This window comes from Oncorhynchus mykiss, chromosome 23 (genome assembly GCF_013265735.2).
Source record: "Oncorhynchus mykiss isolate Arlee chromosome 23, USDA_OmykA_1.1, whole genome shotgun sequence".
NCBI lineage: Eukaryota > Metazoa > Chordata > Actinopteri > Salmoniformes > Salmonidae > Oncorhynchus > Oncorhynchus mykiss.
Window position 1 is genome coordinate 10,984,474 of NC_048587.1, and position 26,333 is coordinate 11,010,806.

A 26,333-nucleotide genomic window follows, 5' to 3' on the forward strand; every position below is an offset into this window, starting at 1 on the left:
TGCAACGAAAAAGCCATATCTCAGACTGGCCAATAAAAAGAAAAGATGACAGACACTGGACAGAGGAACTCTGCCTAGAAGGCCAGCATCCCAGTGTCGCCTCTTCACTGTTGACATTGAGACTGGTGTTTTGCGGGTACTGTTTAATGAAGCTGCCAGTTGAGGACTTGTGAGGTGTCTGTTTCTCAAACTAGATACACTAATGTACTTGTCCTCTTGCTCAGTTGTGCACAGGGCCTCCCCTCTTTCTATTCTGGTTAGAGCCCGTTTGCACTGTTCTGTTAAGGGAGGAGTACACAGCTTTGAACAAGATCTTCAGGTTTTTGGCCATTTCTAGCATGGAATTGCTTTCATTTCTCAGAACAAGAATAGACTAATGAGTTTCAGAAGAAAGTTGTTTGTTTCTGGCCATTTTGAGCCTGTAATCTAACCCTCAAATGCTGATGCTCCAGATACTCAACTAGTCAAAAGAAGGCCAGTTGTATTGCATCTTTAAATCAGCACCACACCTTTCAGCTGTGCTAACATAATTGAAAAAGGGTTTTCTAATGATCAATTCACCTTTTAAAATTATAAACTTGGATTAGCTAACAACACGTGCCATTGGAACACAGGACTGATGGTTGCTGATAATGGGCCTTTGTACACCTATGTAGATGTTCCATTATTGTAAAAAAAAATATCTGCCGTTTCCAGCTACAATAGTCATATACAACTTGTCTACACTTTTTTCTGATCAATTTGATGTTATTTTAATTGGCAAAACTGTGCTTCTCTTGCAAAAACAAGGACATTTCTAAGTGACCCCAAACTTTTGACCGGTAGTAATATATATACACACACACATATATACAGTCGTGGCCAAAAGTTGAGAATGACGCAAATATTATTTTCCACAAAGTTTGCTTGCTTCAGTGTCTTTAGATATTTTTGTCAGACCTTACTATGGAATACTGAAGTATAATTACAAGCATTTCATAAGTGTCAAAGGCTTTTATTGACAATTACATGAAGTTGATGCAAAGAGTCAATATTTGCAGTGAGGATTGAGGATTGACCACAAGTTCTCAATGGGATTAAGGTCTGGGGAGTTTCCTGACCATGGACCAAAAATATTGATGTTTTCTTCCCCGGGCCACTTAGTCATCACTTTGCCTTATGGCAAGGAGCTCCAAGATGCTGTAAAAGGCATTGTTCGTCACCAAACTGTTCCTGGATGGTTGGGAGAAGTTGCTCTCGGAGGATGTGTTGGTACCATTCTTTATTCATGGCTGTGTTCTTATGCAAAATTGTGAGTGAGCCCACTCCCTTGGCTGAGAAGCAACCACACACACATGAATGGTCTCAGGATGCTTTACTGTTGGCATGACACAGGACTGATGGTATCGCTCTCCTTGTCTTCTCCGGACAAGCTTTTTCAGGATGCCCCAAACAATCGGAAAGGGGATTCATCAGAGAAATGACTTTCCCCCAGGCCTCAGCAGTCCAATCCCTGTACCTTTTGCAGAATATCAGTCTGTCGCTGATGTTTTTCCTGAAGAGAAGTGGCTTCTTTGCTGCCCTTCTTGACACCAGGCCATCCTCCAAAAGTATTTGCCTCACTGTGCGTGCAGATGCACTCACACCTGCCTGCTGCCATTCCTGAGCAAGCTCTGTACTGGTGGTGCCCCGATTCTGCAGCTGAATCAACTTTAGGAGACTGTCCTGGCGCTTGCTGGATTTTCTTGGGTGCCCTGAAGCCTTCTTAACAACAATTGAACCGCTCTCCTTGAAGTTCTTGATGATCCGATAAATGGTTGATTTAGGTGCAATCTTACTGGCAGCAATATCCTTGCCTGTGAAGCCCTTTTTGTGCAAAGCAATGTTGACGGCACGTTTTTCCTTGCAGGTAACCATGGTCGACAGAGGAAGAACAATGATTCCAAGCACCACCCTCCTTTTGAAGCTTCCAGTCAGTTATTCAAACTCAATCAGCATGACAGAGTGATCTCCAGCCTTGTCCTCATCAACACTCACACCTGTGTTAACGAGAGAATCACTGACATGTCAGCTGGTCCTGTGGCAGGGTTGAAATGCAATGGAAATGTTTATTTGGGATTCAGTTAATTTCCATGACAAAGGGGGACCTTGCAATTAATTGTAATTCATCTGATCTCTACATAACATTCTGGAGTATATGCAAATTGCCATTATACCAACTGAGGCAGCAGACTGTGAAAATTAATATTTGTGTCATTCAAAACTTATGGCCACGACTGTACACAAATGTTCACTCATCATATGCTGCTGCTACTCCGTTCCTTATTCGTACTCTTATCATGTATTCTGCTTAGGGTTGAATGGCAGGAACCTGATATTTACCATACCAAAACCACTCTTTTCCCATGATAAATTATAAATTATTTATATGAACAGCATGATGTGAAATGGAACTGTTAAATGATGTCTAAATCTGGCTACTCTCCTGCCTTCTCTCTGCATGATCAATCAACGCTCAGGGTGGGGACATACAACCCATCTCAGTACGGAGTGCAGTTCAAAATGCATGTAGACCTGTCATGGTAACTTGTTTTCTTATGACAGGATGGCCCTACATTTGCTGCAGCATAGTTTTTTCTACATGAATATAAGGACCGAACACGTGTAATTCACACATCTCCATCTGGCTTTCAGGGTTCACCTTACATAGTAAAGATTTTATTTTATTGCACCTGCCGTTTTAAATTCTATTCTAATTGCATTCGAAATAGACAATCGTGTTCAAGATTGATAAAGGCATATAGATAGGATGTCCTAGCCTACCGCTTTCAGGTAATACATTCAATGCAGTATTAGCCTTTTATTTAGCTAATGGAAGATGGGTTATGCACAATAAGCTTCAACTTAGCCTCCGTCTCTTGCGCAATATGCATGCACCTGTCCTCCGCTTGCCTCTCTCCAACCCTTCTGTTTACTCCCCTTGTCTTAAATGTAAAAAATTACCCACTTTCACTAAACCTCTAATAATTGAATTTTAAACCTCAAATCTATTTTGCATGAAGAAACAACCTGTCATTCATCACAAACTCTGAATATCGGGGTTTTCCCTCTTCACAATGCAGAAAGACTGCATTTAAATCAGTGTACAACACTCATTTTTTTTACAACACACCCGTCCTAATTGTTTTCTTTACTAAAGTATACGTTTATTATTTCTAAAAAGGTACTGCATTGGGGTAAACATACATATTTTAGCAAGAGATAGCACTTGTATAGCCTAAGAAAGTAGCAGAAATGTGCAGAAAGTTTTTGAATGCATTTTATTGAATGGAAAAAAGTTAACTTTTTTGGCAACAGTGATATATTCTTAAATACTGTACAATGAGCAATTCAACTACAAAATACTAGTCTTCTCCCATTTTGTAAACTATTGCCCCCACCCACAAGGTGTATAAACAAATAATAAAATAAGATCAAAACAAAAAAGTGAACATAAATCAATCAACTCTAATTAGCACATGTAGGACAGTATGCAAGTGTGTGTGCATGGACTTTGCAGATGAATCTCTCATGTTCACACATAGTATTTGTTTAACATCTCCTCTTGCCTGCCTCAGCCGCAGGTGGATCAGGACAAGATTCAGCCCCCTGAACAGCTTTCACAAGCGCTGCAGACGCTGCTGTGTGGGGGAGGCGCAGCCTTCTTTGACTGTGTGGGGTTACTTTCCCAGCTGCTCCAGGAACACCCTCTTGTTCCACTTATCAGGCATCCAGGTAGGGTTGATCTTGTTCCATATCACGAAGGCATTGTATGAGGACACATCAATGATGTTATGGAAGATGACCAGGGGCCAGCGGAAAGTCATCCCCCTCTGCAGCTGTAAGTTCCAATCACCTTGTCCAGGATGTCCACGCCTCATTTGTTGTGGTTGTAGTCCAGGATGATGGCTGGCTTCCTGTCCTCACAATCACTTATCTTAGCCATTTTGTGCAGTGTGCTCAGGAGGACCACATTCGTATTTCTCTTTGGGGGGTAAGAAACTACTGGTGGTGAAGGCAAACTTTGATGAGAAGGCATCCCTCCCCATATTGCGAGTAGTACAGAGGGGAGCTCGGGCTTGTTCTTTCTAACTGTGCCAACCATGGCGATCATCCTCTTCAGGAGCTGCTGGCTGAGTTCATAAGAAGTGAAGAAATTGGCACACACAACATTGTGCCCCCTCAGTCCATCGGTCACATCAAGCACAACCCGCATCCCCTAGTTCTTCTCCGGGCCTCCACTGGTCAGCTTCCCTGTGTAGACTTCCATCTTCCAAGCGTAGCTGGATTGTGCGTCACAGGCCACCCATATCTTGATGCCATACTTTGCTGGCCATATACTGCCGGAAAGGACAGCGACCTTTTGACAAAAGAGATTACTCAATGATATTACAGCAATACAAAATAAAAGTGAAAAATCTTAAAATTACAGATGATGGTTATTATATATTTTTTTAAACCTTTGAATGGAACCAGTTGCTCATCCACTTACTTCAGGCCCAGGGTTGTAGAGGTATGGCAGAGGCTCCACCCACTTCTCCCAGACCTCTCTTATGGCCGCCAGTTTGTCTCTCACACGTCATGCAGGTCTTGACTCACGGTTATCAAATCGTAGCATTCTTGAGAAAGTGAGAAAGACTTCCAGTGGCATCGTGGCACAGAAAAATTGCCCTTCCACTCTCTGCATCCCAGAGACTACATGTGGCCTCGACCTCGGGACCCATACACACCCACTAAGATAAGCAGCCATATGTAGGTACGCGGGTCAATCTCATCCATCCTGTTCCAGGTGACTCCATATTTACAGAAACCCACCAAATTGGTCATCTCCAGGATGATTTTTTTCCATAGCTGATGTGATGCACATGTAGAATGTTGAGGCAAAGTCCTGGGCTTGGGCAACTGCATGTTGATGATGTCCTGGGGTCATCCTTGACATTTTGTGCTGTCATCCTGCCCTGGTTGTTATATGGTGACAAGGACCATGTTATTTTACTGTTCTTTGACAAAAATGTCTCTTTCGGCGTGGGAGATTTCTTCTTCATCTGAAGATGCATCATGCTCTGGGTTGTATTCTTCCCCCATCTTCTTCATATACCTCCTTTTCTAAATTATTGTTCTCTTGGTCCTCCTGGACATATATATAAAAAAAATCTATACTACGATTTGCGTGGCACTGAAACGTGCACTCACAGCTTCAGCAAAGAGGGAACTGGGGGACTCATCTGCAGTCTGACTGTATTCCACATGAGTAAACAATGCTTTCAATAAATGTTTATTTTGTCTGAAATTGTTTTCATTTTGTATGTGAACTTGAGTCATGTGTGGGGTTGTGGAGGGGAGATGCTGCACATGCACAATTACATTTTAGTTTTGTCTGAGTTCAATCAGTAGCACACAATCTCAATTTCTCAGTGTGTGTGTGTGTAAATTATTTTAACTGCCGGGTCAAAAATGACCCTAAGACAAACTTTGTACCCTGGTGGTATACAGCTTTCATGGAAATATGAACAAAGGCGATGTTTCACTTTTTCTAATGTTGGGGGTCACTCTAGGGAAAGTAATCAAATTTCAAGTTGAAAAAATATAATTTAGGGGGTTCTCTCTGCTGTTAACCTGGTGCGACTCTAGGGGCAGTATTTTCATTTTTGGATTAAAAAAACGTTGAGACGCAGACATCTCAAGTAGGCACCTGGAAATGCAAATGCGCTACGCTAAATGCTAAATGTACTCGTTAAAACTCAAACGTTCATTAAAACACACATACAGGGTATTGAATTAAAGCTACACTCGTTGTGAATCTAGCCAACAAGTCAGATTTTTAAAATGCTTTTCGGCGAAAGCATGAGAAGCTATTATCTGATAGCATGCAACACCCCAAAATGCCTGAAGGCGACGTAAACAAAAGAATTAGCTCTCTTCCAACACGCAACGTCATGTTTAAAAATTATATAAGTTGCCTATATTCTTTGACAAAACACTACATACTTTTATAACCCAACTTTAGGTATTTGTAAACGTTAATAAGCGATCAAATTGATCACTGGGCGATCTGTATTCAATAGCAGCTACAAAAGAAAACAGTGTCCATTTTTCAATCTTCCAAAATCGATTGAGGTAGGCTGGATGGAATCATGGATCTATTTGTAATGTCTCAAAGGATTTTTGTCAATGAAAATGACGTTTTTAATCCATGAAAGGGGCGCATGGATACTTTTTTCAGATTTCAGTGACCAGTTTTTCTTGCGCTTTTCGATGAAACACACGCTCTGTTATAGTCACAGCCGTGATTTAACCAGTTTTAGAAACTTCAGAGTGTTTTCTATCCACACATACTAATCATATGCATATACTATATTCCTGGCATGAGTAGCAGGACGCTGAAATGTTGCGCGATTTTTAACAGAATGTTCGAAAAAGGAGGGGGTAGGATAAAGAGGTTAAACGGGATATTTTGTCACGACAAGATGCTCGACTATGCATATAATTGACAGCTTTGGATAGAAAACACTGACGTATCCAAAACTGCAAAGATATTGTCTGCGAGTGCAACAGAACTAATGTTACAGACGAAACCCAGAAAAATCCAACCAGGAAGTGCCGCATTTTTTTGAAAGTGCTTCATGCCAATGACTCCTTATATGGCTGTGAATGGGCTACGAATGAGCTTACGCTTTCTACGTATTCCCCAAGGTGTCTACAGCATTGTGATGTCTTTTTACGCATTTATGTTGAAGAATAGCCGTAAGGGACCACATTGAGCAAGTAGTCACATGATGGCTCCCGCAGAAAATCTTGCGTAAAGTACACAAGTAGCCATTTTTCCAATCGCTTCTTATGAGAAACCAATTGTCCCGGTGGATATTTTATCGAATAGATATGTGAAAACCACCTTGAGGATTGATTCTAAACAACGTTTGCCATGTTTCTGTCGATATTATGGAGCTAATTTGGAAAAAAGTTTGCCGTTGTAGGGACTGCATTTTCCGGTCGATTTCTCAGCCAAACGTGAAGAACAAACGGAGCTATTTCGCCTACAAAAATAATATTTTTGGATAAAAGGAACATTTGCTATCTAACTGGGAGTCTCCGGAGTGAAAACATCAGAAGTTCTTCAAAAGGTAAATTATTTCATTTGATTGCCTGCTGGTACCAGAGCCTAGCATAGCATTATGCCATGATAAAACTTACACAAATGCTTGTCTAGCGTTGGCTGTAAAGCATATTTTGAAAATCTGAGATGACAGTGTGATAAACAAAAGGCTAAGCTGTGTCTCAATATATTTCATTTGTAATTTTCATGAATAGGAAAATTTTCTAGGAAGATTAATGTCCGCTGCGTTATGCTAATTAGTTTGAGGCTATGATTACGTTCCCGGATCCGGGTTTGAGAGTCACAAGAAGTTTTGAACAGTGGCGGGTCATTTTTGACCTAAATGATATCACAAAACTGATGACATGATTATTGTTTAGATCCCCACATTATTTACATTAGGAATATTGTTTCAATGTCCAACCTTTTGATGTTAAAGCTTTGGGGCAGAGTCTCTCTACACACAAAGGATTGTTTGACTTCATATTGCAGTTCAGATAGACTTGATGACCGGTCGTTAAAGTCACAGGACCAGCCCACTCTCCCCTTCCTCTCTGGTGGGAGAGAGGGGGAGGCTCTCTATGATCCTCACCCAGGAGGGAGGAAAATATCCAACCCTAATTCTGATGCCTAGTCACTTTACCCTGCCTTTATGTACATATGTACATATCTACCTCAAACACCTCGCACCCCTGCACATTGAAATGGTACTGTTACTCCTGGTATATAGCTTCATTCTTCAAATCAAACCTTAAAATCGGTCAAACACACGGTGAACAGATGTTACTGCGAGTGTAGCGAAATGCTTGCACTTCTAGTTCCGACAGTGCAGCAATATCTAACAATTACACAACTACCTAATACACACAAATCTAAGTACAGGAATAACGATATATACACTACTGTTCAAAAGGTTGGGGTCACTAAGAAATGTCCTTGTTTTTTAAATAAAAGCACATTTTTGCCCATTAAAATAACATCAAATTGATCAGAAATACAGCGTAAACATTGTTAATGCTGTAAATGACTTGTTGCTGGAAACGGCTGATTTTTTAAAACGGAATATCTACATGGGCGTACAGAGGCTCATTATCAACCATCATCACTCCTGTGTTCCAATGGCACATTGTGTTAGCTAATCCAAGTTTATCATTTTAAAAGGCGGATTGATCATTAGAAAACCCTTTTGCAATTATGCACAAAAACTGTTGTCCTGATTAACTTCGATGAATAAGGTGCCCAGAGTAAACTACCTGCTACTCAGACCCAGTTGCTAATATATGCAGATTATTAGTGTTGGATAGAAAACACTCTGAAGTTTCCAAAACTGTTAAAATAATGTCTGTGAGCATAACAGAACTCATATGGCAGGCAAAAAACTGAGAAAAATCCAACCAGGAAGTGGGAAATCTGAGGTTTGTAGTTTTAAAAAAAAGTGATTGCCTGTCCAATATACTGTCTATGGGGTCATATTGCACTTCCTAGGGCTTCCACTAGATGTCAGTCTTTAGAACGTTGTTTCAGGCTTCTACTATGAAAGGGGAGCAAATAAGAGCTGTTTGAACCAGGGGTCTGGCTGAAAGCCTTTAGCTAAGTCTCGCGAGCGAGCTCCGATCCCTTTCGTTTCTAATGACAAAGGAATTGTCCGGTTGGAATATTATTGAAGATTTTATGATAAAAACATCTTAAAGATTGATTATATACATCGTTTGACATGTTTCTACGAACTGTAATGGAACTTTGACTTTTTGTCTGGACTTAGTGCCCGTGCCTTGTGCATTTGGATTTGTGAAGTAAAGGCGCGAACAAAAAGGGGGTATTTGAACATAAATTGACTTTATCGAACAAAACAAACATTTATTGTGGAACTGGGATTCTTGGGAGTGCATTCAGATGAAGATCAAAGGTAAGTGAATATTTATAACACTATTTCTGACTTTTGTGACACCTCTCCTTGTTTGGAAAATAGTTCTGTGGCTAGGCGCTGACCTTACATAAACGTATGGTGTGCTTTCACTGTAAAGATTTTTTGAAATCTGACAGCGGTTGCATTAAGGAGAAGTTTATCTTTAATCACATGTTTAACACTTGTATCTTTAATCAATGTTTATGATGAGTATTTTTGTAATTTGATGTGGCTCTCTGCACTTTCACCGGATGTTTGTTTGAAACAAAGCATTTCTGAACATAACGCACCAATTTCAAACAAGGTTTTTGGACATAAAGATCAACTTTATCGAACAAAACACACATTTATTGTCTAACATGGAGTCCTGGGAGTGCCATCCGGTGAAGATCGCTATTTCTGTCTTTTGTGACACCTCTCCTTCTTTGGAAAATGGCTGTATGGCTCTCTGTGGCTAGGAGCTGACCTAACATAATCACAAGGTGTGCTTTCGCCGTAAAGCCTTTTTGAAATCTGACACTGTGGCTGGATTAACAGGATGTTTATCTTTAAAATGGTGTATAATACTTGTATGTTTGAGGAATTTTAATTATGAGATTTCTGTTTTGAATTTGGCGCCCTGCAATTTCACTGGCTGTTGGCGAGGTGGGACGCTACTGTCCCACATATCCCAGAGAAGTTAAAGAAGCAATAAAACTGGCCTTCTTTAGACTATTGTATTTCTGATCAATTTACTGTATTTTTAAAAAAATTGACAAACATTTGCTTTTCTTTCAAAACAAGGACATTTCTAAGTGACCCCAAACTTTTGAACGGTAGTGTACATATAAATATATGAATGAGCAATGACTGAGTGGCATAGGCAGGATGCAATACATGGTATAATATACAGTAAATACATTAGATTAATAATGTTTCCAGATCTTGCATTACTCAAGTGGCATTATTAAAGTGACTAGTGATCCATTTATTAAAGTGGCCAATAAATTCAAGTGTGTATGTAGGCAGCAGCGTCTCTATACTAGTGATGGCTATTTAACAGTCTGATCGCCTTGAGCTAAAAGCTGTTTTTCAGTCTCTCAGTCCCAGCTTTGATGCACCTGTACTGACTTCGCCATTCTGGATGGTAGCGGGGTGAACTGGCAGTGGCTCAGGTGGTTGTTGTCCTTGATCTTTTTGGCCTTCCTGTGACATTGGGTGATGTAGGTGTCATGCAGGGCAGGTAGTTTGCCCCCGATGATGCATTGTGCAGACAGCACCACCCTCTGGAGAGCCTTGCAATTGTGGGCAGTGCAGTTGCCGTACCAGGCGGTGATGCAGCCCGACACGATGCTCTCAATTGTGCATCTGTAAAAGTTTGAGGGTTTTAGGTAACAAGCTACATTTCTTCAGCCTCCTGAGGTTGAAGAGCTGCTGTTGTGCCTTCACCACACTGTATGTGTGGGTGGACCATTTCAGTTTGTCTGTGATGGGTAAGCTGAGGAATGGGAGGGGGGGGGGGACAACCTTTCCACCTTCTCCACTGCTGTTTGCACAGGGTGGGGTTGAGACCTGGGGCCTCTAGCTTGATGAGCTTGGAGGGTACTATGGTGTTGAATGATGAACAGCATTCCTCTTGTCCCGATGGGATAGGGCAGTGTGCAGAAATTGCATCTTTTGTGGACCTATTGGGGCGGTAAGGTGGAGGTGATATGATCCTTGACTTGCCTCTCAAGGCAATAGTCAATTAGTTCAGTTACCTTAGCCATCTTGGGAACAGGAACAATGGTGGCCATCTTGAAGCATGTGGGGACAGCAGACTGGGATAGGAAAAGATTGAGTATGTCCATAAACACACCAGCCAGCTGGTCTGCGCATGCTCTGAGGACGCAGCTTGAGATGCCATCTAGGCCGGCAACCTTTACATGTCTTACTCACGTCAGACACAGAGGAGAGCCCACAGACCTTAGTAGCGGGCCACGTCACTGGCACTGTATTATCCTCAAAGCGGGCAAAGAACAAGTTTAGTTTGTTTGGGGGCAAGCCAAGCTTCCTGCCATCCAGGACCTATATAATAGGCGATGTCAGAGGAAAGCACAAACAATCGTCAGACGCCAGGCACCCAAGTCATCGACTTTTCTCTAATACCGCATGGCAAGCGGTACCGGAGCACCAAGTCTAGGACCAAAAGGATCCTTAATAACAGCTTTTCCCCCAAGCCATTAGACTGCTGAACAAATCATCAATAGCCACTGAACTTCTCATGAAATAGATTAAGGGAATTCAATTAATGAAAACACATTGGCATATTTAAATTACAGTAACACCAAGGAACTTTAAGCTCTCAACCTGCTCCACTACAGCCCCGTGGATGAGAATGGGGGTGTGCTCGGTCCTCCTTTTCCTGTAGCCCACAATCATCTCCTTAGTCTTGGTTACGTTGAGGGATAGGTTGTTATTCTGGCACCACACAGCCAAGTCTCTGACCTCCTCCATATATGCTGTCTTGTCGTTGTTGGTGATCAGGCCTACCACTGTTGGGGTCGTCTGCAAACTTAACGATGGTGTTGGAGTTGTGCCTGGCCATGAGGTCGTAGGTGAACAGGGAGTACAGGAGGGTAATGAGCACGCACCCCTGGGGAGCTCCAGTGTTGAGGATCAGCGTGGCAGATGTATTAGCTAGGTTGCCACTTGTTGTTCGCTTATTAAAATTGAACTTCAGGTCATGAAAATAAATAGCTAGCCAGCTACTCAACCCTGTTGCGCAAAGCTAATGTTATAAGCAGCCAGCTAGCTTCATCTGGCTAGTGAGGCTCGACCGGACCGGATTATGTGTTGGGACGCTAGTCACAATAAGGATTAGGCACAATAGTGGAATTTGTGGTTTGCCTTCAAATTAAAAGTATGTCATTGACAGCAATGCAAATTAATACAAATAGTAGAATTATGCCATACTTTTATTTTGAAAGCTAACCTCAAAGTCCACTATTGTAGCTTATCTTATAAATTAGGGTTATTTTAGATGACACCAAGCTACATACAGTTGAATTCGGAAGTTTACATACACTTTAGCCAAATACATTTAAACTCAGTTGTTCACAATTCCTGACATTTAATCCTAGTAAATAATCCCTAGTAAACAATACAGCCTGGATTCGAACCAGGGACTGTAGTGGTGCCTCTTGTGCTGAGATGCAGTGCCTTAGACTGCTGCATCCGTGTGTGTAAACTATTTAACTGTACTAGAATTCTTAAGATCATCGGTATTGGGTTTTTTTGGCAAGGAAAATATCAGATATCGGCCAAAAATGTCATATAGGTGCATCACTCCTAACAATACATGCAAATCCCCCAAAAAGTAAGAAAGGAACTAAGAAATATCAAAATATTAGAAAGAGCGATGTCAGAGTCCGGAAAATATATGTATACGATGGTGTATATACACATTATGGAGAGTACATGAATAGAAAAGGTATATGGGATGAGCCTCGACTAGAAAACAGTAAGTACGCAATTCATTGTAAGGTTGTATTCGGCACATGTGACAAGTAAAATTTAATTTGAGTATATACGTATTAGGTGTGTAAAACGCTCTCCGTCTGATGGCCCATATATAGAAGGGGTGACAGACCTCTCCCCTCTTCTCCAGATGATAGCCTGTGTGTGTGTGTTGCCCCTACTACAGAAACTGATCTAAGGTCTGCTTTGAATGTTCTCTTCAATGGGATTTGGGGAGGATAAGCTGATCCTATATCTGTTACGTTGGGCCCTACAGATATGATTGGAGATGGTGGATTAACACTCCCCTGGTGCTTTTCCACACTAGTGGGTCGCCAGTGTTTTTTAAATGAAAGCTCAAGTGTAATTATGTTTCCATCAGGAGTGTGACACTACATACTTTTTGTTCTGTAAGGTGTTAAAGTTAACATGTAGCCAGTGTTATGCAAATGCAGGCTAAAAAGCAACGTGACCCAGAACCTGGGCTTGGCCCCAAGTCCAGGAAGGTCCGCTGGAGCCATGCATGGCCCAGTGAGACACAGGTGACGGCCCGGGTAGAGATCGAAACAGAGTAGTCTGAGCCTTTTGGGTAAAACCTCATTGGAAATACACCATCCATGTTTTGCTATGGAATACGGGGTCACACTACAGAATATTAAACCACCGTGGTTAGAACGATAATTTAATCAGTTAAAATCGTCCATTGATTTGAGATTTTAAAAATAAACAGAAAGGCAGCATATTTATATCGTTAGCATTAAAGACAATGGAAGTCACAGAGCTGAGAACTATTCACCAACTACATGGTGAATTCCTCATTCATTGTCTTGATTAATATTAAGAATGCGATCAGCTGAACAAAAGATTTGACTGAAGCTGATGACAAGCTAGCTAAAACAGCAGCAAGATTGTCTTGACCAGTGTGGCAGTGATTAGCTAACTGGCGTTAGCCAATGCTAAACTAGCTAGTGTGGCAGTGAATAGCTAACTGGGGTTAGCCAATGCTAAACAAGCTAGCTATAACGTTAGTTAGCTGCACGGACCACACTTGAAATGTGCCTTATAATATAATTTCTACTTAGACTGTAACAAGGCAAGTTAGTAACTAGTATAGTAAATTGCTAACTTTTATCCACCATACCTGCACAGAATGATTCACCAAAACGCGGTGTTCTTTCCAACAGTAAAAGCACTGCTCGGTGTTAGCAGGCTAGCTTGGATGCTAGCCGTCCCAATTTGGAGCACCTTCAGCGTAGTCGTTATTTCCGTTTTCCTCTCCGAAACAAAACGAAAAGCAAAACAAAAGTAAAAGCGAATGAGTACGTCCTCGGTCTCGTTATTTTTGCACTTAAAAAGTCGCGTTTTTTTTAGGCAACCCAGATGTTGAAAAGTGGGGATCTAGCCAGCTAGAGACGGAGCCAAACCCTTTGTTCCTAACCAGACGCGAACAATGGCCCCCGTCTCTGCTCTTACGTCTCTCCTCCCTGCTTGCGTAAACATTCCCTCTGCAGAATGGGCTCTCCCAATCGTGTTTAATCGAAACGTAATCTGCCTTTACAACACCCTCCCTCCTATTCACAAACTAATAGCTATGTAGTAAAGCTCTAAACATTTGCTATGAATTGTAGGTGTATTAAAATAAATAATACAGTCAGTATCTAGCTAGCCTTTTTAAAACAATCACATTCACTGCCTCTCATTCAGTCAGTACTAGTTTACAAAATGAATGCAGAGAAAAAGTTTGAGTGTAGCACCTTATCACACACTGACTGATCAAAGAAGTTCAGCTCATAAATATGCATCTAATAAATTGGGTAATTGGTCAACATTGGTGATACCTTTAGGACAAAACCTGGCAACAGCTCAAGGCACACAAAGTAGTACTCCTACACTAGAGGCCTGACAAGACAGCTCTGAGTGATGAGCTGATAACACCTCAGATAGTGCTGGAGGTCAAACCAAATATAATCCAATTTTATTTGTCACATCCGCCGTGTGGACGTTACAGTGAATTGGTCGGCCCAATTGAGGTAGTATGTACAGGAATGTATAGTTAAAGTGACTATGCATATATGATAAACAGAGAGTAGCAGCAGCGTAAAAAGAGGATTTGGGAGGTGGGGGAAACGTAAATAGTATGGGTAGCTATTTGATTTGCTGTTCAGGAGTCTTATGGCATGGGGGTAGAAGCTGTTTAGAAGCCTCTTGGACCTAGACTTGGTGCTCCGGTACCGCTTGCCGTACGGTAGCAGAGAGAACAGTCTCTGACTAGGGTGGCTGACCATTTTGACCATTTTTAGGGCTTTTCTCTGACACCGCCTAGTATAGAGGTCCAGGATGGCAGAAAGCTTGAACCTGGTGATCTACTGGGCCGTACGCACTACCCTCTGTAGTGCCTTGCGGTCAGAGGCTGAACGGTTGCCATACCAGGCAGTGATGCAACCCTTCAGGATGGTCTCGATGGTGCAGCAGTAAAATCATTTTAGTCTCCTGAGGGGGAATAGGTTTTGTCGTACCCTCTTCACAACTGTCTTGGTGTGCTTGGACCAGGTTAGTTTGTTGGTGATGTGGACACCAAGGAACTTGAAGCTCCACTACAGCCCCGTCGATGAGAATTGGTGCGTGCTCGGACATCCTTTTCCTATAGTCCACAATCATCTCCTTTGTCTTGATCACGTTGAGGGAGAGGTTGTTGTCCTTGCACCACAAGGTCAGGTCTCTGACCTCCTCCCTATAGGCTGTCTCATTGTCTTCGGTGATCAGGCCTACCTTTTGTCCAGGTGTGAAAGGACAGTGTGGAGTGCAATAGAGATGACATCATCTGTGGATCTGTGGGCGGTATGCAAATTGGGGTGGGTCTAGGGTTTGTGGGATAATGGAGTTGATGTGAGCCATGACCAGCTTTTCAAAGCATTTCATGGCTGCACACGTGAGTGTTGCGGGCCAGAAGTCATTTAGGCAGGTTACCTTAGTGTTCTTGGGCACAGGGACAATGGTGGTCTGCTTGAAACATGTTGGTATTACGGACTCATACATGGAAAGTTTGAAAATGTCAGTGAAGACACTTGCCAGTTGGTCAGCGCATGCTCAGTGTACACGTCCTGGCAATCCATCTGGCTCTGCGCCTTGTGAATGTTGACCTGTTTAAGGTCTTACTCACATCGGCTGTGTAATGCGTGATCACAGTCGTCTGGAACAGCTGGTGCTCTCATGCATGTTTCAGTGTTACTTGCTTCGACGCGAGCATAGAAGTAATTTAGCTCATCTGGTACGCTCGTGTCACTGGGCAGCTCTCGTCTGTGCTTCCCTTTATAGTCCTTAAAATAGTTTGCAAGCCCTGCCACATTCGACGAGTGTCGGAACCGGTGTAGTACGATTCGATCTTAGTCCTGTATTGCCGCTTTGCCTGTTTGATGGTTCGTCAGAGGTTATAGCTGGATTTCTTATGACCTTCCGGATTATAGTCCCGCTCCTTGAAAGCGGGAGATCTACCCTTTAGCTCAGTGCAAATGTTGCCTGTAATCCATGTCTTCTGGTTGGGGTATGTACGTACAGTCACTGTGGGGACGACATCCTCGATGCACTTATTGATAAAGCCAGTGACTGATGTAGTTTACTCCTCAATGCCATTGGAAGAATCCTGGAACATATTTCAGTCTGTGCTAGCAAAACAGTCCTGTAGTTTAGCATCTGCTTCATCTGACCACTTTTTTTGACTGAATCACTGGTGCTTCCTTCTTTAATTTTTGCTTGTAAGCAGGAATCAGAAGGATATAATAATGGTCAGATTTGCCAAATCGAGGGCGAGGGAGAGCTTGTACGCGTCTCTGTGTGTGGAGTAAAGGTGGTCTAGAATTTAACATGCTGATAGAAATGAAGTAAAACTGATTTAAGTCTCCCTGCATTAACGTCCCCGGCCCCTAGGAGCGCCGCCTCTGGATGAGCATTTTCCTGTTTGCTTATGGCGGTATGCAGCTCATTGTGTGCGGTTTTAGTGCCATCATCGGTCTGTGGTGGTATGTAGACAGCTATGGAAAATACAGATAAAAACTCTCTAGGTAGATAGTGGGGTCTACAGCTTATCGTGACATACTCTACCTCAGGCGAGCAAAACCTTGAGACTTCCTTAGATATCATGCACCAGCTGTTGTTTACATATATACAGTGGGGAGAACAAGTATTTGATACACGGACGATTTTGCAGGTTTTCCTACTTACAAAGCATGTAGAGGTCTGTCATTTTTATCATAGGTACACTTCAACTGTGAGAGACGGAATCTAAAACAAAAATCCAGAAAATCACATTGTATGATTTTTAAGAAATTAATTTGCATTTTATTGCATGACATAAGTATTTGATCACCTTCCAACCAGTAAGAATTCCGGCTCTCACAGACCTGTTAGTTTTTCTTTAAGAAGCCCTCCTGTTCTCCACTCATTACACACCACTAACACTGAGTGGCTGCTGCCAACACACTGACACTGACTCAACTCCAGCCACTTTAATAATGGGAATTGATGGGAAATGATGTAAATATATCACTAGCCACTTTAAACAATGCTACCTTATATAAATGTTACTTACCCTACATTATTCATCTCATATGCATACGTATATACTGTACTCTATATCATCGACGGTATCCTTATGTAATACATGTATCACTAGCCACTTTATACTATACTATGCCACTTTGTTTACATACTCATCTCATTTGTACATACTGTACCCGATACCATCTACTGTATCTTGCCTATGCTGCTCTGTACCATCACTCATTCATATATCCTTGTGTACATATTCTTTATCCCCTTACACTGTGTACAAGACAGTAGTTTTGGAATTGTTAGTTAGATTACTTGTTATTACTGCATTGTCGGAACTAGAAGCACAAGCATTTCGCTACACTCGCATTAACATCTGCTAACCATGTGTATGTGACAAATAAAATTTGATTTGATTTGATTTGATTCATTACTTGTATTAACTGCACCTGTTTGAACTCGTTACCTGTTTAAAAGACACCTGTCCACACACTCAATCAAACAGACTCCAACCTCTCCACAATGGCCAAGACTAGAGAGGTGTGTAAGGACATCAGGGATAAAAGTGTAGACCTGCATAAGGCTGGGATGGGCTACAGGACAATAGACAAGCAGCTTGGTGAGAAGGCAACAACTGTTGGCGCAATTATTAGAAAATGCAAGAAGTTCAAGATGACGGTCAATCACCCTCAGGATGGGGCTCCATGCAAGATCTCACCTCGTGGGGCATCAATGATCATGAAGAAGGTGAGGGATCAGCCCAGAACTACACGGCAGGACCTGGTCAATGACCTGAAGAGAGCTGGGACCACAGTCTCAAAGAAAACCATTTGTAACACACTACGCCGTCATGGATTAAAATGCTGCAGCGCACGCAAGTTCCCCCTGCTCAAGCCAGCGCATGTTCAGGCCCGTCTGAAGTTTTCCAATTACCATCTGGATGATCCATAGGAGGAATGGGAGAAGGTTGTGTGGTCTGATGAGACAAAAATATAGCTTTTTGGTCTAAACTACACTCGCCGTGTTTGGAGAAAGAAGAAGGATGAGTACAACCCCAAGAACACCATCCCAACCGTGAAGCATGGAGGTGGAAACATCATTCTTTGGGGATGCTTTTCTGCAAAGGGGACAGGACGACTGCACCGTTTTGAGGGGAGGATGGATGGGGCCATGTATCACGAGATCTCTTCCCTCAGTAAGAGCATTGAAGATGGGTCGTGGCTGGGTCTTCCAGCATGACAACGACCCGAAACACACAGCCAGGGCAACTAAGGAGTGGCTCAGTAAGAAGCATCTCAAGGTCCTGGAGTGGCCTAGCCAGTCTCCCGACCTGAACCAAATAGAAAATCTTTGGAGGGAGCTGAAAGTCTGTATTGCCCAGCGACAGCCCCGAAACCTGAAGGATCTGGAGAAGGTCTGTATGGAGGTTTGGGCCAAATCCCTGCTGTGAACTGTACAAAATGTCAGACTGACCGTTTCACTCAACAAATAAAGCCCATATGTACACATTTTTCTCTCTCTCTCTCTCTCTCTCTCTCTCTCTCTCTCGCGCGCACGCACGCACGCAAATTGTAACTAGTACTTTTGGGTGTCAGGCAAAATGTATGGAGTAAAAAGTACATCATTTTCTTTAGGAATGTTGTGAAGTAAAAGTTGTCAAAAATATAAATACTGAAGTAAAGTACAGATACCCAAAAAAACTACTTAAGTAATCATATTTTAAAGTCCTACTTAAGTACTTTATACCACTGCTTATGAATGAGCGTGGCTCACTTCATCACTACACTACGAGCTCCTGACCTGGAGTGCACCCCATCACCATTATGTTGTCAGAGACAGAGGTGATATATGGATTTACTGGCAGTGGACTCATACACAGAACAAAGCCATGGGAGACACTATGTGGCAAACATTCCCTAGGAAAAAAAGAAAGTTAGGAGGGATGGAAGGTGGGAATAAAGGAAGGGGAATGTAAAGGGCATAAGAAAGTAGCATTTTGTATAATGGAAACAGGAGTGAGAATTCAACTACTAGCCTAATTCCAGGCCTGATTTTTGTCCCCTGTGAGAGGCATGTGCTCAGTCATGCCTAACTAACTGTTGCCTTCTGTAGAGGGAGAGATTGAGAGAGATAGAGAGAGATTGAAAGAAAGAAAGAACGAGAGATGGAGAGTGTGAGGGAACAAAAGAGGAGATTTGTGAAACAGCATCCCCCCTCTAATAAACCAGCTGAAAAACAGCTTGTCCTTTCTTTTGACCGTGGAGCCGAATAAGATTTTATTTTTTAATTGAACCTTTATTTAACTAGGCAAGTCAGTTAAGAACAAATTCTTATTTACAATGACGGCCTACCCCGGCCAAACCCGGGCGACGCTGGGCCAATTGTGCACCCAATCACAGCCGGATATGACACAGCCTGGATTCAAACCAGGGACTGTAGTGATTGATGCCTCTTGTACTGAGATGCAGTGCCTTAGACTGCTGCACCACTCGGGAGCCCAAAATAACTGACAGTGCGATATGTTATTGGTGGATAAAAGCCCACAGGAAAACAGATCTAGTCTCAGCAGCACGATGCTGGAAAGCAGAATACTGTAGACATATGCACTCACACGCATACACAGCTGCACTACGGTGGGGCTGCTGCTATCAGGCTCAATAGAGACAACAATGTGTGTGTGTGTGTGTGTGTGTTCCTGTGTGTGTGTGTGTGCCTGCGTGTGTGCTGTGTGTCCGTGAGAGTTCTTGGAAACAGCGGTACAATGTGCTTGTATGCCAGAACAGCCTGTTAAAGCCAGTAATCCCTATGCACTCCATTGTGTTTCCTGTACAATAGACACATTATCTATAGGGGGCACTATACACAAACATTTTAGAAATCATGACAAATAGGAAACATGATTTGGTGCCCTCTTGTGATCCTCCTGAATACCTCCTAACTTCACTCTGCTCCATCAAACCATCTGTGTCAAATCAGAATGCTTTACAAAATTTAGTTTTATTCGACTGGAATACTGATCGAATTTACATCCTTGAACGTGGCAGTTAGCCTAGCGGTTAACAGTGTTGTAAACAGTAACTGAAAGGTCGCTGGTTCAAATGCCCGAGACGAAAAGCGGAAAATCTATTAATGTGCCCTTGAGCAAGGCACTTAACCCTAATTGATGCTGGAAGTCGAGCTGGATAAGAGCATCTGAATGACTGTAATGTAAAATGTAAAATTCCCCATGGGGAATTCATATTGAAACTCAGACGGTCCCGGTTCTAACACAGACAGACCTCATTCAAAAGAAGGCTCACTATAGTCTCATTAACAAGCCATACCACTCAAACCCTGCACTCTCAGTGTTTCCTGTAAAAGGTTAGGCAGAGCTGATGATGGACTCTGCTGTGTGCTTCACTGCCAACAGGCTTTCATCTACACAGATCTGGGTCATGCTCATTAATAGGGCACACAATGGAAAATGTTTTGTAATGGCAATCGGAAATTAGCATTTGTTTTTAGGATGAGTATTTGTTAATGTTACGTTCAGGTAGTCTCTGTTTCAGTCGACTTTCTTCCATTTGGTGACTATTGATCATGACCCTGCTGTAAGATAGCAAATTGTCCCCGCCAATGGATGTGTTGACTTGACAGGCAGGAGTGTTAGGGCATATTCCATTAGGCAATTAATGAACATTGAATTAAGAAGATTTTGTTCCTGATGGGATTGACATTGACACTCCAACCCTGGTAGGCCTCATGCTTGTTCTGAATAGAGTGATTCAGACTTGGACATACTTGAATTTGCACAGAGAGCAGAGAGACAGAGAGCGGGAAATGGTGAGACTTACCAGGGCAAGCGCAGCCTCCAACAGACATCTTCTCACATGTTGTAGGTCTCTGCTCTGCTGGAAACAGCCGCCTCCAGTCCTCCCTCCGTATGCAAGGATACACATGCAGAGAGAGAGCAAGAAACAGAGGAAAGTGAGGAAAAGGGGATAGAAGAACAGGACATATAATGAGAAGTACAACAGGATCAGAGCTCTCTCTTTCTAGCTCTATTTAACAATCAGGAAGTAGGAAATATAGTACTCTGGTTGGTTTATTAATATGCAAATTGCAATCCTCATGGGCAGAGATAAATATGAGAGGGGGGAGACACACACGAACCATAGCTCTCTTGAAATCGCTTATTGTGGCAAAGATATCAGTAATTATGCGTATACAGGGCAACAGAGAGGGAAATCTTCTGTTTTTCAAAACGTATGATGTGCAGAGGCTATGCTTTGCAAACATTGAACGGCCATTGCCTGCTCTGGTATGTAATTGGTGATCTAAATGTCAGTGCCGATTGGTGCCGTTTAAGAGGAGGGTGGATGATAATTTTTTGAGCATGGCATTATTTCTAATAAAGTATATTGGATGACTGTCATTCATATTCCATTCACTCAGCTCAACGTAACATCGATAGGTTTAGGCTACTACATGATACTCGAATTCTCCCTGTACCCATCATGAGGTTGCTACAACCTAGCCTATGAATGAAAGTTTACAACATAGGTGCACAGGTCGAGATATTTTTTTGCAATCAAGGTGACAGACAGTGACACATTCAATACAGCCTTGCACACGCTTGCCTGCATCTAGCTGATCTAGCTGTAATCATTAGTCCAACAGCTGAAAATAAGAGGTTCTATTGGACAAATTCAGGTATGTTTATCCCCATTTCGTTCCGTTTAAGAAACGTTTTTTCAACAGAATTGGCAGAATGAATACACCCCAGATCACATGCAAACACAGTTCACTTTTATAGTAGCCACATAAAACATCATGCTCACTTCACTCGTTGTATATATAATTCCTTCTCGCAACTATCTACTCACTCTCCTCCTCTCACCTTTTCCCTTCGCATGTGGACTTCAGTGCACAACACATTAGCTGTCTGTGACCAGGTAAAAAACCTTTCCAAGGCAAACCTTCAAATTATGACCGCTAACCACAACACACAGCCTACATCATTGTCACCATATTAGCCAATGTCATAGTCAACATAGCTACTAGAACTAACGCATTAGTAAACCTGCTACAATCATGCGTTTTGTGAGTTTAGATTGTTAAACAGCCATCACTAACACAGAGAGGCTGCTTGAAATCATTGGCCACTTTAATAAATGGATCACTAGTCACTTTAATAATGCAACTTTACTCATGTTTACTTATCTTGTATTACTCATATCATATATATACAGTTGAAGTCGGACGTTTACATACACTTAGGTTGGAGTCATTAAAACTCGTTTTTTAACCACTCCACAAATGTCTTGTTAACAAACTATAGTTTTGGCAAGTCGGTTAAGACATCTACTTTGTGCATGACACAAGTCATTTTTCCAACAATAATTTACAGACAGATTATTTCACTTTACTGTAAAATTGTAGACCTTATTTCACTGTAAAATTGTAGACCTCGACGAGACTGGTTCAACCTTGGGAGCAATTTCCAAACGCATGAAGGTACCACGTTCATCTGTACAAACAATAGTACGCAAGTATAAACACCATGGGACCATGCAGACATCATACCGCTCAGGAAGGAGATGCGTTCTGTCTCCTAGAGATGAACATACTTTGCAAAAAGTTTGCAATCAATCCCAGAACAACAGCAAAATGACCTTATGAAGATGCTGGAGAAAACAGGTACAAAAGTATCTATATCCACAGTAAAATAAGTACTATATCGACATAACCTGAAAGGCCACTCAGCAAGGAAGAAGCCACTGCTCCAAAACCACCATTAAAAAAGCCAGACTACGGTGTGCAACTGCACATGGGGACAAAAATCGTACTTTTTGAAGAAATGTTCTCTGGTCTGATGAAACAAAAATAGAACTGTTTGCCCATAACGACCATCGTTATGTTTGGAGGGAAAAGGGGGATGCTTGCAAGCCGAAGAACACCATTCCAACCGTGAATCACTTGGGTGGCAGCATCATGTTGTGGGGGTGCTTTGCTGCTGGAGGGACTGGTGCACTTCACAAAATAGATGGCATCATGAGACAGGAAAATTATGTGGATATATTGAAGCAACATCTCAAGACATCAGTCAGGAAGTTAAAGCTTGGTCGCAAATGGGTCTTCTAAATGGACAATGACCCCAAGCATACTTTCAAAGTTGTGATAAAATGGCTTAAGGACAACAAAGTCAAAGTATTGGAGTGACCATCACAAAGCCCTGACCTCAATCCTATAGATAATGTGTGGGCAGAACTGAAAAAGCGTGTGCAACGAGGCCTACAATCCTGACTCAGTTACAGCTCTGTCAGGAGGAATGAGCTCAAATTCACCCAACTTATTGTGGGAAGCTTGTGGAAGGCTACCAGGAACGTTTGACCCAAGTTAAACAATTTAATGGCAATGCTACCAAATACTAATTGAGTGTATGTAAACTTCTGACCCACTGGGAATGTGATGGAAGAAACAAAAGCTGAAATAAATCACTCTCTACTATTATTCTGACATTTCACATTCTTAAAATAAAGTTGTGATCCTAACTGACCTAAAACAGGGATTTTTTTAACAGGATTAAATGTCAGGAATTGTGAAAAACTGAGTTTAAATGTATTTGGCTAAGGTGTATGTAAACTTCCCACTTCAAATGTAAACTGTATTTTTTTTACCATCTATTGCATCTTGCCTATGCCGCTCTGTCATTGCTCATCCAAATATTTATATATTATGCCATTCCTTTATTTAGATTTGTCTGTATTAGGTAGTTGTTGTTAGATATTACTTGTTCGATATTGCTGCACTGTCGGAACTAGGAGCACAAGCATTTCGCCACACTCGCAATAACATCTGCTAACCATGTGAGTGGGACCAATAAAATTTGATTTGATTTGATAGCAGTTACACCAGTTGCCCTGGTGGCAATAACTTCATAAAACCAAAAGCTTACCTAGCTGTCCTCCGGCTACACCATGGTGCTACCCTACATAGTGCTGCTGAGGCTACTGTTGTCCTTCATTGCAAAACAGTGTGTTTTAATCAATTATTTGGTGATGTGAATATATTTAGTATAAGTTTTATCTAAAAAGGAAAACTTTTCAATGTTTCACTATTTTTAACTTTATTAATTAAGCTAATTTGTTCAACTTTGTAAATGGTGAAAATAGAAATAATCTTAAAACCCCCCAACTCCCCCCCTCTCTCACCCTTGTCCTCCCTCTGTTTTGTATCTGTGTGTATAACAGCAGTGTTAATCACTACAGACAGCATTGATTAAAAATGCAAAGCCCACCTGGGGCGCTGGGACACTGGAGACCCATGAAACACACACACACACACACACACACACACACACACACACACACACACACACACACACACACACACACACACACACACACACACACACACACACACACACACACACACACACACACACACACACACACGTCACCCTCCAGTATGAGCCTTCTTAGCTGTCCCTCACCCTAGCTCACTTCTCTCTTTCTCCTCCCCTCTTTTCCCCTCTCCACCTCTCTCCATCAAGCGTCTTCTCTCTAACTCAATAATCTTTACAGTCCACCTCATCACTATGTTTGTACACTATGTTTGCATAATGAACTTACACACAGCACTGACACACACTTACCCCACCAGACATGCCACCAGAATAAATTCAAGGAAACGTACATTATTATACAGAGCCATGAGGGCATGGATCTCCCTTCCATCTTATATAGCGCAACTGAACAGCAAACCTGGTTTCAAAAGACAAATAAAGCAACGCCTCACGGTACAACGCCTCTCCCCCATGTGACCTACTTGTTGTGTGTATGTACTGACATGTATGTGTAACTGACACACATTACATGTTAATGTTTTTACATGTATGTAAACTGTAAAATATTTTGCCTGTAATTTATTTTTTGTTATGTCAGACCCCAGTAAGACTAGTTGTCACCATTGGCATCGGCTAATGAGGATCCTAATACATCAAAACCAAGACAGACAGACAGACAGACAGACCACACACAGTAGGAGCGGGGCTTCTCTTAACAACCTCCAGCTCTTTGTTATCCGTCTGTCAGGATCAATACGTTGAGGAAACAAAACAACCAATTTACAAAAATAACAACTGGGACATGACATTCCCTAAATGCTATTACGTGCTGTTTCAGAGCCATCAGAGCTGAATGTCAGGCATACTGTTAGACACATTTCTGGGGAACTATTAACACCCTCCCTAAGGCCTTTCCTATTTGTAGTCTCTCTCGCTCTCTCTCTCCAAAACTGAATTATCTCAGCTGACAGTAGAACTCTGCTTTTAAAAGGGTGCACTGAGAACAAAGGCAGATATGAGTCATTTCACAGAGAGAGAGAGATAGAGGAGTGTGTGTGTTTGTTTCTGTTTGTGTATGTCTGTGTGTCTGTCTCCACTCCAGCTTTGGGGAAATGGCTTTTGTTTCTACGCCAGAAAGGCGTTGAGGCTAGAGATATACACTTCGCTGACTGCACAAACAGGCAGTGTCTCTCGCACTGGGGCTCACTCTCTAAAGCAGTTTTTCCCGAAAACAAAGATGGTGTAGGTCTATCTTTCCCTGTCAGAAGGCACGCAGCAACAGCAATGTCACAGGAGGAGTCAGGTACTTGCACAAACACACACACACACTCACACACACACCTGAATGAGAACGGTCACACTTCACCTCTTGTGAAGAACATGTTCTCTGGAGGTAAACAAACACTCATTATGAATATGACATTTTACACACACACAAACACACACTAATGACATTGGCATAGCTAGCCTAATCCCCCAGTCCCAGTCCATTTTAGGTGAGGTCACAAAATAATGCTTACCTCTCCTCTTTGTCTATCTGTCTACTCGGTAACTCACGACACACACACACGCCATCCATGCTTACCTTTCCCCCCCTTTTATCTCCTCCTGTCCTCTGTCTGTGGCTGTGGAAACACCAGAGCCTGTTCACTAAAACATCCACCAAGTCAACTGCAGAGAAAAATAGATTGTCAGAAAAGGAGACAAAAAGAAAGAGATGTAGTGGAGCGCGCAGATGATGAGGAAGGGAGCCGGCTAGCTCTCTGCTGGTATAAATATGACGCAGAGGCAGCAGCCAGAGTCACTTAATTCCTCTCCTCTCCTCCACCCCATCCCTCCATACCCACAGAGAGAGGGCACCGTATCCATGGCAACAACGAGCAGCAGTAGGTGGTGGTTACTGAGATGTTGGGGCACAGCAGGGTGATTCTCGTGAAACCAACTGAAACCATGTCTGTGATAAATTC

At 42.2% G+C, this 26,333-nt stretch overlaps 1 protein-coding gene across 6 annotated transcripts in view; it reads right to left on the bottom strand.

The window, feature by feature from the left end:
• ldb1a (LIM domain binding 1a) overlaps nt 1-26,132 on the bottom strand; it is a 36,251-nt gene extending 10,119 nt beyond the window's left edge. For 2 of the 6 annotated variants that reach the window (XM_021580137.2, XM_021580138.2), the window contains exons 1-2: nt 25,952-26,130; nt 20,873-20,955 (exon numbers count right to left, since the gene is read on the bottom strand). In XM_021580137.2, coding sequence (XP_021435812.2) covers nt 20,873-20,900 — 28 coding nt within the window. In that variant the 5' untranslated portion in view covers nt 20,901-20,955; nt 25,952-26,130. Of the gene's footprint in view, nt 1-13,635; nt 14,012-20,872; nt 20,956-25,951 lie in introns of those variants that run through there. The other 4 variants (XM_021580136.2, XM_021580140.2, XM_021580141.2 and 1 more) reach the window with 4 other exon arrangements.
• Nucleotides 26,133-26,333: the final 201 nt, after the last annotated feature.